At 35.2% G+C, this 15,436-nt stretch overlaps 1 protein-coding gene across 3 annotated transcripts in view; it reads left to right on the top strand.

The window, feature by feature from the left end:
* Window positions 1-8,179, top strand: part of LOC128243294 (chloride channel protein C-like) — a 32,143-nt gene extending 23,964 nt beyond the window's left edge. For 2 of the 3 annotated variants that reach the window (XM_052960973.1, XM_052960974.1), the window contains exons 16-19: window positions 1,438-1,614; window positions 1,980-2,097; window positions 2,859-2,954; window positions 3,548-8,179. In XM_052960973.1, the coding sequence (XP_052816933.1) occupies window positions 1,438-1,614; window positions 1,980-2,097; window positions 2,859-2,954; window positions 3,548-3,808 (652 nt within the window). In that variant the 3' untranslated portion in view covers window positions 3,809-8,179. The remainder of the gene's footprint in view (window positions 1-1,437; window positions 1,615-1,979; window positions 2,098-2,858; window positions 2,955-3,547) is intronic. The other variant, XM_052960975.1, reaches the window with a different exon arrangement.
* The last annotated feature ends 7,257 nt before the right edge of the window (window positions 8,180-15,436 follow it).

Below are 15,436 nucleotides of genomic sequence, written 5' to 3'. Positions count from 1 at the left end.
TCATATGGTCGGCTAGGTGATCAGGCATGGATTTGAACCTGGGTCTCCTTGGTGAGAAGCTAGTGCGCTAACCAGAAAACAGTCTTGTGAAATCTTAGTCCACACAATATCTTAGGAATGGTTTGATCTATTTCTATAAAACTAAGTGGTAGACTGCTAATGACCAGCAGATACCCCTATTGATAGTGTGTTCAGAAGGTCAAAGGTCAATGAAGCATGCATTTTTAAAAAACAATTCCATTGAATTATCCTTTGAATGTTTCTGACAAAGGGGACGTAATGTTTATTGATAAAACATATTATGCTTTAAATGTCTGGTGATATAGGAACACTGTACTGGCTGGAAAAAGGTTTGTACAACATACTAAATGTTCTTTTTTTCATAAAATAATCAAAAGTACATATACATTTATTTTGTTGAAGTTAAAATTATTATTATAGTATTTATAGTAATTGTTAAGAATTGTTTATTGTCAATAAATTCATCTTAAGACTTAAACAGTTGTAAATTAAAACATTAGCAACTTTCATTTAATCAAAATACATAAATTAAACCAAATACGCTTGCTTAGACCCCGGCTTTCCTTTCATGTAAGTTTAAGAAATATCCAAGGCATTAGCTTTGCTTCCACATTCTAGTATTGCTTTTGGCACACATCTGTCTTTGATATTGTATCTTGCAAAGCTTACAATTTGTAATAGCACTTGTGTACATAAAAGTTAAACATTAAGTTGCATACTATGATCTATGATTTTAAACAGATGCCAGAATATTAAAACAAACTTCATTCAATATACATTGTTTTCAACTCAGCCATCAGGCTTTTCATGCAAATTTACAGATTTGTACTATTTCCCCACTTGAAAAAATATATTGAACACAATCATTTCATGGTTAATGGGTAACAGTCAAAACTGTTGTCCCAAGGCGGAGGGGATGACATTTGAACTATTCCTCGAGGCTGATATGCCGAGGTCAACAGTTTAGAAAGTCATCCCTTACACTAAGGGGCAACAGATTTGACTGTTACCTAAAAAAACATGTAATCGAGTTAACTGGTTTTTTTAGTTTGTCAAAAGTTTATCTAAACAGAAAAGGAAGTAACTGTTTTATTATTTCTTATTATTTATTTTCTGATCAAAGTTTTACTTTAAGAGATGTACAAATATTAATGATATGCTGTCAAAAAATGATATGCTGTCAAAATATAAAATTTGGAAATTGCAATGACGTCATAGCGTGCGAGAGTGAAACGTTCTATTTATTATCAACTGGGGAATAGTTCAATCAAAGACTAATTGATAGCTTTCATGTTAAACAGCAAAATATAACAGACTTGTACTTATATACTAAATCAGGTTATAATAGTTATTAGGCCAGTCTACCCTTTACTTACGAAATATATAACTGAACTGTTTCACTTCCTCTCTATGCAGGCTGCAGTTAGAGCTGTACACGGCCGGGGACATCATGTCACACCCCGTGATCTCGGTCCGGTGCCATGAGCTCATCACCACACTTTCCCACCTCCTCTTAGAGACCTCCCATGGTGGCTTCCCCATCATCAAGAAGGGACGGGATGGTGAGGAGCACTTCTACGGACTAATTACCAGGTAAGGGGGCACTGTGTGGTGTGCACCATAAGCCAGGGACAGATTGATTAACATGGGATAAAAGCCTTTCACTTGCCTTCATTAAACTGCTAATGCAATTTTCCTACAGAAAAAGAAATAAATGTCCTTTCCTTTCTTTAGCCTTTCTTAGAAATAATCATGACAGTAGAACATATATGCCTTTCATCAATAAAGGCTGTATTGCAGCCCTATATTGTGTTTACAAATAAATGGTATAACAGTACTATAAATGGTAAAGTTCTGAAGTATTAAAAATGAAATCAATTTTTGAAATAAGATGACATTACAAATCGCCATTGTTATCCACTTCTGTACCTTAATCCTCTCCTACTCTCTGTTTGCAGGTTGGAGTTGACTGTGATCCTAATGAATGAGGACTTGTTTGTGCCGGCCCAGGATCTAGAGGACTCGGACACGGCATCCTTAGGCTCACACGATGTGAACTGGATAGAGTTTGACCAGGTGGGTTTCTGAATTACGGGGCTGAATCAGACATGTCATCGACTATGTTTCAGTGCTCCCCGAGGGCTATTCCAGTAAAACATATAATCCCCGGGGGGAAGGCAATTATTTAAATAGTATATAAGTGGGTGTCTTTTTACGCTAGTTTGGAACCAACAAGGGTAAATTTGCTACTGTAAGGGAATGGCACAATTTAAAAGTGTCTTCCCCCCGCCACCCCGGGGGTTATATGTTTAAATGGAATAGCCATGAACAGTTTGTGTTGGGTCAGATACCATGCTTTCATCAGGTCAGAGGATGCACATGGCTAGGGCTTCATCAGCTGTAGCCGATTTTATGATTGGTTAAACTTCATTTATTCCCTGAACTATCATTGTAGCATTGTTTACGTAGTCTTACTATTAAAATAAAGAGATTATACTGAAATATTAAGGGTATGAAATAGCTTTTCCTAACTTTATTTTTGAGTCATCATCACTGATCAGGGTTGTTTTTTCCTTCAAACTTCTTGTTTCTGATCTATAACTTTTGAGCAACTTGATGTAGTATTGGTATTCACGTTGCTACTGGTCAGTAAAGGACTTCTATTGAGTTTGGGGTCAATGTCAACAACTAGAACAATTAATGTCACTCCTGACATTACATCACATCTGGTTTTCAAAATTCTTGTTTAAAACAAAAAAAAAACATTTACATTTACATTTTATTTTTATCTAATGCCTTTTATAATTGTCTCAGTGTTTACCATGTGTGTATTTCAGCTGAACATCCACAAACTCAACAATCCTGAGGAGACAAGCAGAGTTCTCAACAAGTACCTTGATGATCCAAAATATAATAATCTCTGTCTCGACCTCGTACGTACCAAATTCTTTCTGTTCATGTTATCTTGAGAAATGTTGTGTCTGCCATGTGTATGTTTGAAAACAAAACAGTTCAGTGGTAGTTCAATTTTATTAAAATGTCTACCAAATTATAGGAAACTTATGTTATAGGACACTCATGTAACCATTGATAAACAATAAAATAATTTTAAAAAAAAATGTAAATCACTTTTTGTTCATTTCCTTCTAGTGGAAACTATTTGAATGAGAATAACTCATGAAGGCTTTTAAGAAATGTTTTCAGTTTTAGTTCTTCAGTTTTCTGATAAAGATAATGGAGGTTTTGTCATAGCTATGCAATCAGTGTCATTCGCGTAATCATTAGTGTGCAAAATTGTTAACTTTGGCCATACCTTAAAACCATTCAATATATTCAAATGAAACTTGGTACATATGTTTGCCAGATAAAATTGCACATACACAGTAAGGCTTTAATAACTGTTTTACACCAATCTTGATTTTTTATATAAGTTGTCAGGTAGCAAAACCCTAGAATTGTTTTGGGGTCACCAGGAAACAAAACCTTTTTTTTCTTTCGCCCTTCTTCTATCCTGTTTCCCTTTTAGATGCCATACATCAACCAGTCAGCCATGTCAATCCAGGAGAAGTTCTCGTTGAAGCGTATGTATGTCATCTTCCGTACCCTCGGCCTGAGACACCTCGTTGTCACCAACAGTCGCAACATCGTCAAGGGCATTATTACGCGTAAAGACCTGATGGGATTCAGTATCCAAGAGAGACTTACGAACAAGATCCTCAGTGATCATTCTCTGAACGGTACGGTGGAGTTACATGCTGTTGCCAGTTCAGATAATAAATGTGTTTGATGTTTGGTGCTTATGTAGGAGTGCTTGTAATAGTCATAGGACAGCCATCTTGGTCAGCCTTGGTCAGCCATCTTGGTCAACCTTGGTCAACCATTTTGGTCAACCTTGGTCCGCCATCTTGGTCAACCTTGGTCAGCTGAATTGGTCAGCATTGATCAACCAGCCTTGGTCAACGTTGGTCAGCCATTTTGGTCAGCCAATCTTGTTCAACCTTGGTCAGCCATCTTGATCAACCTTGGTAAGCCATCTTGGTCAGCATTAAAAAGATGATCTCTTAGAATTAAATGCTTGTCAGTTTTAGAGAGCAACTTCATTTCATTTTTATAACAAATGTTTTTGAATAGTTATAGATAAAAGCCAATAATGTCCAAATGTATGAGCTGTTTCTGTATTCTTTGTCACAATGTATCATGAAGAACTTTCCTGCTAAACATGTAGTTTGAGGTCCAAAACTTATTTTTGCTTTTCAGCTATTAAAGATGTGTTTGTAATGTGTGTTATTCTTTGTATCATACTTCCATATCATTCAATATTTATTTGCTCAAAAATCATTTAGTTCTCTTCCATCCAATTTTAATGTTCTTTTGTGCAAGGGCTTTTGTAATTGTAAGTTTGTTATTTTCAACTTTGATATAATTCTCCAAAATATCAATTACGTATTTCTTGTATCATACAAATGTAATATAACTTGAATTGACGTCATTTCACCCTACTAACTTTGCGTCAAACTTTTTACCAAAATGAATAAACTCTATATTTTGGCGCGATGACTGTGACTTGTGATAATTTGAATCTTAACATTCTTTGGAATTAAAAGGCTAACAGTACAGGATTAAGCAAAAAAAGAAGACGTTAATTTTAATGCATTTTCATGTTCAACTCATATTTAATGATAAAAAAGCAAATAAATTTGGTACAGATAAAAAAATATTTATCATTATAAATGTTTGTTTTAAATTAGTTGCTATGTTGCAACAAAATCCCAAGTAATAAAGCACCAGAATGTTGTGTGTTATTCATTCTGCACCTAAATCATATGCTTTTTTTGTTTTAATCATTAATTTAGATGAGTTAAACATGATAATGCATTAAAAAATTTAAAAAATTGCATCAACCTATATTGTGCGCATTTAATATAAAAACTATTTTTATATATTTTTTGTGTGAAATGGGAAGTCATGTAAGATCCCATAATTTTATGAACTGGTATTCCATAAAAAAAGTTTAATTACAGTTTAATACTGCTATTTCAAGATATTTTAGCCAAAACAAATTCAAAATGTATAAAAACTTGATAAGAAGATTGTTTCATTGAACATGATTGTTTAATTGTTCATTTAAGCTTGTGATATACATGTTGTTATCCCTGTTTGTTTTATTTTCAGTTTATGAATATCAGAGATTGTAAGTCAGAAAAGTGTGGTACTAATGTTGGAAAGTTTTCAGTTTCTTTCTTAACATTAAGGAAGATGACTTTATTTATTGTTTGTTCTACATAAGATGTAAACCAGTGTTTGCGCTGTCAGATTAGGAGATATTAGTGCTCACTCAGTTGAAATCCTTCGGCCCGTTTCATAACTTTCTATGGTCTGTATCATTTATAAACATCACAAATGTCAAAAGGTTGATTATTTATATTTCTTCAATGTTGTTTTCATTTATAATACTGGCTTAAGTTCAATTCACACAAATATGTTGAAAAGTAATGAAAATAGGACACCAAGATAATTTCAATTCACGACTAAATATTTTCTTGAAATGGGCCCCAGGCAACAATTGCTCGAATAATATTAAGTGTAACACATTTTTTTATCTTGTTTTATGTAGTGGAATGGCTCGCTTAAAGTTAGTTTTACCAATAAATGATAGTTTAATTGTGATTTTCTTTAAAATAATACCAATTTTACTACGGTAAACACCTCCAGAAACAGTTTATAAATAATTCTGTTATTCATTTTTCTACTTTAAGAATGTACATGTGGAATGTCTCACTTGATTTAAGGGATAAATCATCTCGATAATGGATAAAGTCAATTGATTTTATATTTAATAATGGTATTGTTAACATTTGTTTTATGTAACAATTACATGTGTTGTTTTCTAATATGATTTGCCAGTGTGTGCCAACATTAATACTGTTACATTTCCTTGTTATTTAGGTGTAAAATATAATCATTGTTTGTTTCCAACTAATCTGACCAACTTCTTTTTCCCCCCAGGACCATACATCTGTTTTTTTGCTGTAGTGTGGATTTTTTGTCATAATTTCCTAAATATTAATCATTTTTGGAGAGTATATGTAAGCATTTGACCATTTTATTTCTAAAAAAACTATTTCTTCACAGTGCCGAAGCTACACTGAGGGCATATAACAATTTCTATAGCTCTAAAAGGAAATCGCTTCCAGGTGGGTGGGGGGGGCAATCCCCCAGTCCCCCATAGACCGTTCTGCCTCGGTGTTTGTTTAAGTCTGGCTACGGCACTGCTTCAATAGTTATATACCCTGATATAGGTCGGTTTGGTAATGAATTCCGGTTCTCAAAAAAAAAGATTTGATTAAGAATAAAAGTTATGCCTAGCTACATGTGCCTACCCTATTTTGTTGGAGATGTAAGTGGAAACAAAGAATGTTTTATTTTGGCCTTACAATATCCATTTTTATGTATAATAATTGTTTTATATTTTATTCTTAGAATTCAATTGTTTATGTATATTTTATTTGCTCTACTTAAGTGACTTTGCCTTAGAATATGTATATAGAGTAATGCATAAACTAAGTTTTACGTAGTGTTCTTAATGTATGCTGTTCGAAATTGCTTTGCTACATGTATTTTGTGGACTTGAGATTAAAGGGAGAACTTAATGATAGAGAGGTTGCAGATTACTACATGTACAGGTGTATGTGTGGACTACTTGTACAGGTGAATGTGTGGACTACTTGTACATATGTATGTGTGAACTACTTTTTGTGCACTTTATCATCCAGGTATGTGTTCATTGCACAAACTTAGAATTGCATGTAAGCCAGCACAAAGAAAGAGATTAAAGAATGGCATGTACCCTAATGCCAGCACAAGGAAAAGGTTTAATGCTAGTAACAGCAAGGCTATAAGTACAAGTTCAAAATGAATTTTCACAACCAACTTTGAAACTTAACTAGAACTGTTACATGTGACATGTGCGTATAATTACACAAAGAAGTTCACATACACACTTTGCAGCCTCTCTTTTATCAAGCCTTCCCACATGGAATACACAGTGACCATTCAACTTATTGAAAAATAAGTGATAAATAGCTTTTTACCTGATTTGAATTTGAAGAAAAGATAACGCTTTTACACCAATATATAAAAATAAGCAAGAAAAGAGTCTAAACAATAATTCATTTAAATAAATCTTATGAAAAATAGAGGGTATTTAAAAATATCAATTGTTAAAAAACAATAAAAAAAACTGAGTTGAAAACTTTCACAAAAAAGCTTTATAGATATGAACCCAGTTGTTTCTTTTGTCCGAGTGCTGTGTCATGACTGCTAGAATATAGTGAAGCAATATCAACTTGAAGTACATATTTCAAATAACTTGCCACAACATTATTCAATATTCAAGTCCAAACAAATATATTCTCTTGCCATTTCTTAAAACCCATTTTTTTCAGTGTTGTAAGGTTAATTCAGGTTAATAAGAAACTATGTACCCCCAATACCTGCTTGTAACATGAACAGGGTTGTGTTAAGATGAAACTATGTACTCCAATACCTGCTTGTAACATGAACAGGATTGTGTTAAGAAGAAACTATGTACTCCAATACCTGCTTGTAACATGAACAGGATTGTGTTAAGATGAAACTATGTACTCCAATACCTGCTTGTAACATGAACAGGATTGTGTTAAGAAGAAACCATGTACTCCAATACCTGCTTGTAACATGAACAGGGTTGCATTAAGAAGAAACTATGTACTCCAATACCTGCTTGTAACATGAACAGGGTTGCATTAAGAAGAAACCATGTACTCCAATACCTGCTTGTAACATGAACAGGGTTGCATTAAGAAGAAACCATGTACTCCAATACCTGCTTGTAACATGAACAGGGTTGCATTAAGAAGACACCATGTACTCCAATACCTGCTTGTGACATAAACCACAGGCACCAAAGTTTCTTTTTTGTATATCAAAGACACTTAATATCTTCAGATGTGTTGTTTATCACATTGTATGTACCCAAAATAGTTTTAAACAACATTTTAGTGACAAACAATGATCCAGATGCCTGTGACATAAACAGGGTTGTGCAATTGTGCTTACTGTTGATATCTTTATTGCTAAATATAGCATGTTTATTAAATAAACCAACATATTTTCTTAAGATATGATTTTTATTGAATTATTGGTGAACGGAATGTGGCTATAAAGTTCTTGGATCTTTTTTATACATTCCTTTTCAGAATGTTTCTATACAATATATAGGGTATTAAAGGAATGGCTCTATACAATATATGAGTGTTAAAGGAATAGCCCTATACAATGTATGGGTGTTAAAGGAATAGCTCTATACAGTGTATGGGTATTAAAGGAATAGCTCTATACAATGTATAGGTATTAAAGGAATAGCCCTATACAATGTATGGGTATTAAAGGAATAGCTCTATACAATGTATGGGTATTAAAGGAATAGCTCTATACAATATATGTGTATTAAAGGAATGGCTCTATACAATATATGAGTGTTAAAGGAATAGCCCTATACAATGTATGGGTGTTAAAGGAATGGCTCTATACAATATATGAGTGTTAAAGGAATAGCCCTATACAATGTATGGGTGTTAAAGGAATAGCTCTATACGATGTATGGGTATTAAAGGAATAGCCCTATACAATGTATGGGTATTAAAGGAATAGCTCTATACAATGTATGGGTATTAAAGGAATAGCTCTATACAATATATGTGTATTAAAGGAATTGCTCTATACAATGTATGGGGGGTGTAAAAGGAATAGCTCTATACAGTGTATGGGTATTAATGGAATGGCTCTATACAATGTATGGGTATTACAGGAATAGCTCTATACAATGTATGGGGTGTTAAAGGAATTGCTCTCTACAATGCATGGGTATTAAAGGAATAGCTCTAGACAATGTATGGGGTTGTGAAAGGGATGGTCCTGTACAATGTAATGGTATTACAGGAATAGCGCTATACAATATATGGGGGTATTAAAGGAACAGTACTATACAATGTATGGGATTTGAAACGGATGGTTCCGGACAGTGTTGGATCAGGTTCTTTATAAATGCTTTAGGAAAATTGGTATACAAAAAATGATCCTTCAAACGATAAGGTTCAGTGAAGGAATTATAATATTTAATGAGTTGTTCAGGTTGTACATAGAATGGTTGGTGCAAGGAATGGTCCTAATGACTGATTCTTTTCCAGTAATGGCCCTATTCACGGTATGGCGCCATACCATATCTGATTCTCTACCAGGAATGGCCCTATTCAAGGAATGACCCCATACCATGACTGGTTCTTTATCAGTAATGGCCCTTTTCACAGAATGGCCCCATACCATGACTGCTTCTTAACCAGAAATGGTCATATTCAAGAAATGGTCCAAATGACTGGCTCTCTACTAAGAATGGTCCTATTCAAGGAATGGCCCCATACTATGACTGCTTCTTTACCAGGAATATTCCTATTCAAGGAATGGCCCCATACCATGATTGCTTCTTTTCCAGTAATGGTCCTAATTGATGAATTGCCCCATACCATGACTGTTTCTTTACCAGGAATGGTCCTATTCAATGAATGACCCCATACCATGACTGGTTCTTTATCAGTAATGGCCCTTTTCACAGAATGGCCCCACACCAAGACTGCTTCTTAACCAGAAATTGTCATATTCAAGAAATGGTCCAAATGACTGGCTCTCTACTAAGAATAGTCCTATTCAAGGAATGGCCCCATACTATAACTGCTTCTTTACCAGGAATATTCCTATTCAAGGAATGGCCCCATACCATGATTGCTTCTTTTCCAGTAATGGTCCTAATTGATGAATTGCCCCATACCATGACTGTTTCTTTACCAGGAATGGTCCTATTCAATGAATGAGCCCATACTATGACTGATACTTTACCAGGAATGGTCCTATTCAATGAATGACCCCATACCATGGCTGTTTCTTTACCAGACATGGTCCTATTCAAGGAATTGTCTAAATGACTGGTTCTTTACTTGGAATGGTCATATTCAAGGAACGACCCCATACTATGACTGGTTCTTTACCCGGAATTGTCCTATTCAAGGAATGGTCCAAAGACTGATTTTTTACCAGTAAAGGTCCTATTCAATGAATGAGCCCGTACAATGACTGGTACTTTACCAGGAATGGTCCTATTCAATGAATGGCCGCATACCATGACTGGTTCTTTACCAGGAATGGTCATATTCAAGGAATGGTCCAAACAACTTGTTCTTTACCTATAATGGCCCTATTCAAGGAATGGCCCCATACGATGACCTGTTCTTTACCAGGAATGTTCCTATTCAAGGAATGGCCCCAAATCATGAAAGGTCCTTTACCAGGAATGGTCCTATTCAAAGAATGGTCTTAATGACTGGTTCTTTACCAGGAATAGTCATATTCAAGGAATGGCCCATATACCATGAATGGATCTTTTTCAGGAATGGTTCATTTCAAGGAATGATCATATAAATACAGGGACTAATTTTATGCAATGGTCCTGTATAAGGAATGGTTCTGCATAATGTTTGGTCCTGTACAGTGAATGATGCAAGAAGGGGTGATCTACTAAAATGATCCTTTAAAAGATCTTTTTCTGTGAAGGAGTTATTCATTGCAAGGAGTTTTTCATGAATGATTATATCCAAGGAATGGTTTGGTGCAAGGAATAGTCCTATATTTACAAAAATTGTCCTTAACCAGGAATAGTCATAAACCAGGAATGGCTATAAAAAGAATGATCCTATGCAAGGAATGGCCCTATACCATAAATGATGTTTTAATTAGGAATGGTTCTATTCAATGAATGGCCATATACATTGAATATACAAGCAATGATAGTATACCAGGAATTGCCATGCACGTGAAATTGTAACATACAAGGAATGGTCCTGTGCAAGGATTTTTAGTATACAATGAATGATTATATACCAGGAAAACTCTGACAAAAGATATGAGCATATATCATTATTTCTTATGGTCCTGAATAAGGAATGGTCATATACAAGGAATGGTCCCGTGCAAGGAATGGTCATGTACAAGGAATGGTCCTGTGCACGGAATGGTCCTATATTTACAAGAAATGGTGTTATATATGATGGACTGTATAGAATCACTGAGGCGTGGGCAAGGATGCGATACGGCCACTGGAAGGGTCTAGACCGGGGTCGTATGCACACGGATCTATACATGCCGGTGTATTGGTCCGTGGTAGCGACTGCATTTATAGTTATCAAGTAATAAAAAACTATTGTTTTAGGACAGTATTACTTATATTACTCCCAGTTATGTGTGAAATGCACACGATCTCAGATTCTCGTATACACTCGGAAAGACCACAATAGTTGTTGGATGATATCGAAATAAGTAGCGAACATTTGGAATGATTTTATTCATCATGTATTTAACAAAGGAAAAACTTAAACCTGTCACAGTCATAGATAAAGATATTAAACGAATCATCACAAAGGAAATATGATTTACTATCTCCGGTTATCTCGTAAAGTCGTGTGGCAGAGGGCCCATATCATGTCTCCAAGCACGTCCAACTGCTTCGCTCCCAGATAACAAGGGCGCTTATCCTGGCCTTATGCGCTCTTACACCTCATCTTGTGGTTAGTGGACGTTGTAGTTTATCTTCTGAAACATGGCAATTACACATTCGGAACTCCTCGGCCATTTTCCATTGCAAACAACCTTGGCTGTGTATGGACGGTTTACAATGTCAGAAATCTTTACAATTAACTACACTGCAAGCAGATTGCATAGTAAATTCAATTTATCATTTAAACTTAATGACCTTACTCTTGGGAATCTTAATAGTTTATGCAATAAAACTCTTTACTGGCCATGAATTCAGACATATAATAGTATATATACAACATACACTTTAATAAATACAATTATTAATACAATTATTTAAAATTTAACGAACTACTTCTACTGATGTACCGTCATACACCCGAGGTTGTTTTCGATGAAAAACGGCCGAGGAGATCCGAATGGACAATTACCGTAACCGTTTCATGAATGTAATATATAATGTTTGTTGATATTTATCATTAAAAGATCGTGTAACACGCTTCGAATTCATCTTCTGCACATTTTTTTAAAAACCAAAACAACATGTGGTTAAATTATCGATCACTCTATTATTATACTCGTATTCCTAGAACGACAAACCGACTGTTTTTGTCTTGAATAGTTTTGCTTTCAATAAAAGCTGGGACCAATCAATCCTACTCCCAGATTAAAGGCAGTAATGAAAAGAATTATAGAGTGCTATTGTTGAGCAAGTCTTTTTACAATGTTATAATAAAGATAACGGGTGAATACTAGTACACCTATACATCCATTGGAAAGCTACCATGTCGTGTTGTGAATGAAACTGAAAGATTTGAGGGAAGCCCGACCCTAATCGATTACTCCGTCAGCCGCCGCGGCCATCGGCAAGGGACCAGCTTCCTGTTGCGTAATGGATGACTGGATTACCAGACAACGTGGTTGGAATGAGGGGGGTGTACAGACAGGTTAATTTTTATCGGAACAGTTTCGCGAACTGAAATGTTCATTTTATGGTAATACAGTGTCTCCATGAACATCACTGATACTTCAAATTGAGGCCATAGGCCTAAAATAAAAATATCTTTGTTTCAAAGGGTAGGTATGTAGGCATACCTTTTTTATTGTTTGAAAACCAGCATCCTGTACCAAACCGACCTACATCTGTATTGCAGAACATATAATTAGTAATTATATTATGGTCAAAATTTAACATGTTTACTAAAATTTACATGTTTTAAAAAAATGCAGATTTATTAGGAATTTACGAAAAAAATCCACTGACAAAAACGTGAAGGATCTATAGACGATAAAAATATGGTCGGGCGGGATAATGGAAACAAAAAAAAATAACGCCTTACTGATTATAAGGAAACTTCAAGATCAATATCATAACCTAATAATTGGTTAATGCAATCAAATTAAGTACCATCGTTATTTTTTTAAAAAGAGATATTTCATTTGTATATAGGTATGGACATTTTGATATTGTAAGAAAATGTGGATATAACATGGGCACACTAGTGGATGTGACATATGCTGGTTTCAAGCACGTGTATGCTCTATATTCGACGTAACACTGTCGATAGTGGCTGCTGCAGTTCCGTGCTTTAATGCAGCGAATGTCCAGTGGGAGGATGGAAGTGTTGAGTTATTTTTCCTGACAGATAGTTGATCACACCGCCCCAGGGATGGACTTTCCACCAGATTTTCCATTGCGTAGTTTACGCTTTTCTAATCAATTCATTTTATTTCACGGCGTTAGTGCGCCTCAAACTTTGTTGCGTCTCCTGATTTTGTCCGCGTGTTATTTTTTTCCAAAAAGGCTTATCATATAATAGTATATGTTATGTCAAACAACCTTCATAACTCATTCTGGTAACTTCTAGGTTCTATAATTTTCCGACTTCGAGCATGTGCAAAGTCTGTATTTACGTTTCTAATCTGTCGGCATACAATAAGGCGGTAATTACTTCCTGTAAGCATGGGGTCACGATGTGTCATTGAGCCCCTGTCTGGGTAATTTATATGTCGCCGCTCGCCCGGCCCTCTTTGAGAGGCGAGAGAAAAAACACCCACGGGAATCAATAGAAAATCAGCGATTTCACAGTTTAGTCACGGGCGCAGCACTCCGTTACATCGAAAAGTCGTTTTACTTTTCACTATTGCTAAGAGAGCGCTCCAAAAACACAAGAACCTTAACATACTACAAATTAAGTGAAAAAACAACACAAAAACATTTCATTGAAGTAAGATATTTAGAAATTCAAGCCCCTGACATCTTTCGTTTCAAAAGTCACATGTTACTACATTCAGTATCGTGTTTAAAACAGACTTTCAGGTAAAATCTGGATGAAATTAAATTGGAAATATTTATGACGATTCTTGATTTGAACAAATGGAAAATGCGAAAATGTTTGTTGTTTAAACTGACCTTTATGGCAGTATAAAACATGTAAAAGCCTGTATCAATATATCGTGCAATCAAATAAAATGTTCTGCATTGAATTGTAGTTCCCCGAGTTGCAGCCAAATCCGTCCAAAATTGTTTAACTATAAAAAAATAACCATGCAGAAATGGTCACTGCATGAAGTCGACGGGCAGCGCTTGTTCCGGCCACGTGACTTCAAGGTTAGGATTACTCATTGGTTTAAATTTCAGATAGCCGGTTTTATGTACCTTCTCCATAACTCATCAAATGAAAGGATTTCAAAATAACTTACTGTTACTATTAAATGCATACTATACGAAAGCGACGTACAGAGTGGATGTACCAGCCACTGCATTTTCGTTTCCATTCCACCTCTCCCCGCTAAAATGGTTTAAACTATTAGTATGTTATTTTCCTTACGTCATATGAATATTATATTGTTTGGCAGAAGTAGTTTTTTCCCATTTGCTCCCTCTGCCTTTAAATGACGATCGGGAGGCTAGCATTCATCATCCCTTACACAATTCCGTCATTAGAAAATATGCTAACAACACAGAGGCCTCACGCTCTTGGACGTAGTTCCCGCACTGTGAAATCCCACTTGTTGGAATCGCTTGGTAGTACAATAAAATAAATGTTGTTAGTTTGATACTTGACTCCAGTGTACATGAGATTTGACCGCTGACGAGAGACTTTTCAGCAAGAATGGATCTGTTTGCATGTTCAAGGCTCCATTCACAATAGTCATAATGAACGGGACATGATTGACCAGGAAACGTTTCGTCTATGGATAGTTTCCTTAAGACAGTATCCATCAACGTTAGTTTGTTCTAAAATGAAGAACCTCGGCGAACATTGAGTTATTAATATACGAGGCATCGGTTCTTTCAGTGTGTTTGTGTTTAAATATTAATTAAGAAAGATGATAGACTTATTTACAATGGAATACACTTCTATTGGTAGAAGTCGTTTGATTTTAAGTGACCAGTTCTACTAATATTTACATTAGCGCTTCCTATAGCGCGTTTAACGGAGTTACTTGAGGGATTTATACTCTGTGCAAATAACTTTTATCAACAATTCACTGCGAAAAGTTCGATTTTATGTTATTTGAATGAAACATTGCGTACATATTGACATAGCGGTTAATTTTCGTCAAATACCTTCCGTAAGTGGGAAGTCTGTGGTCAAAGATTTGTAGGAAGAGTCTAGCAATTTATTCACAAATTAATATAACTCTTAAACCGCTAAACGGAATTTCCAGATCTGCAAGCGGAAATCCTTGGCCATTAGTTCTATTTGTGCTCAAAATTCTGTAATTATGAAGAACTCCAGAACGTGACATTTACTAAAACGGCGAGAATCGTATAATTGTGGAAATTGTC

Source organism: Mya arenaria, chromosome 8 (genome assembly GCF_026914265.1).
Source record: "Mya arenaria isolate MELC-2E11 chromosome 8, ASM2691426v1".
NCBI lineage: Eukaryota > Metazoa > Mollusca > Bivalvia > Myida > Myidae > Mya > Mya arenaria.
The sequence above is the reverse complement of the archived record's forward strand: the minus strand, read 5'-3'. Positions and strand labels throughout refer to the sequence as shown.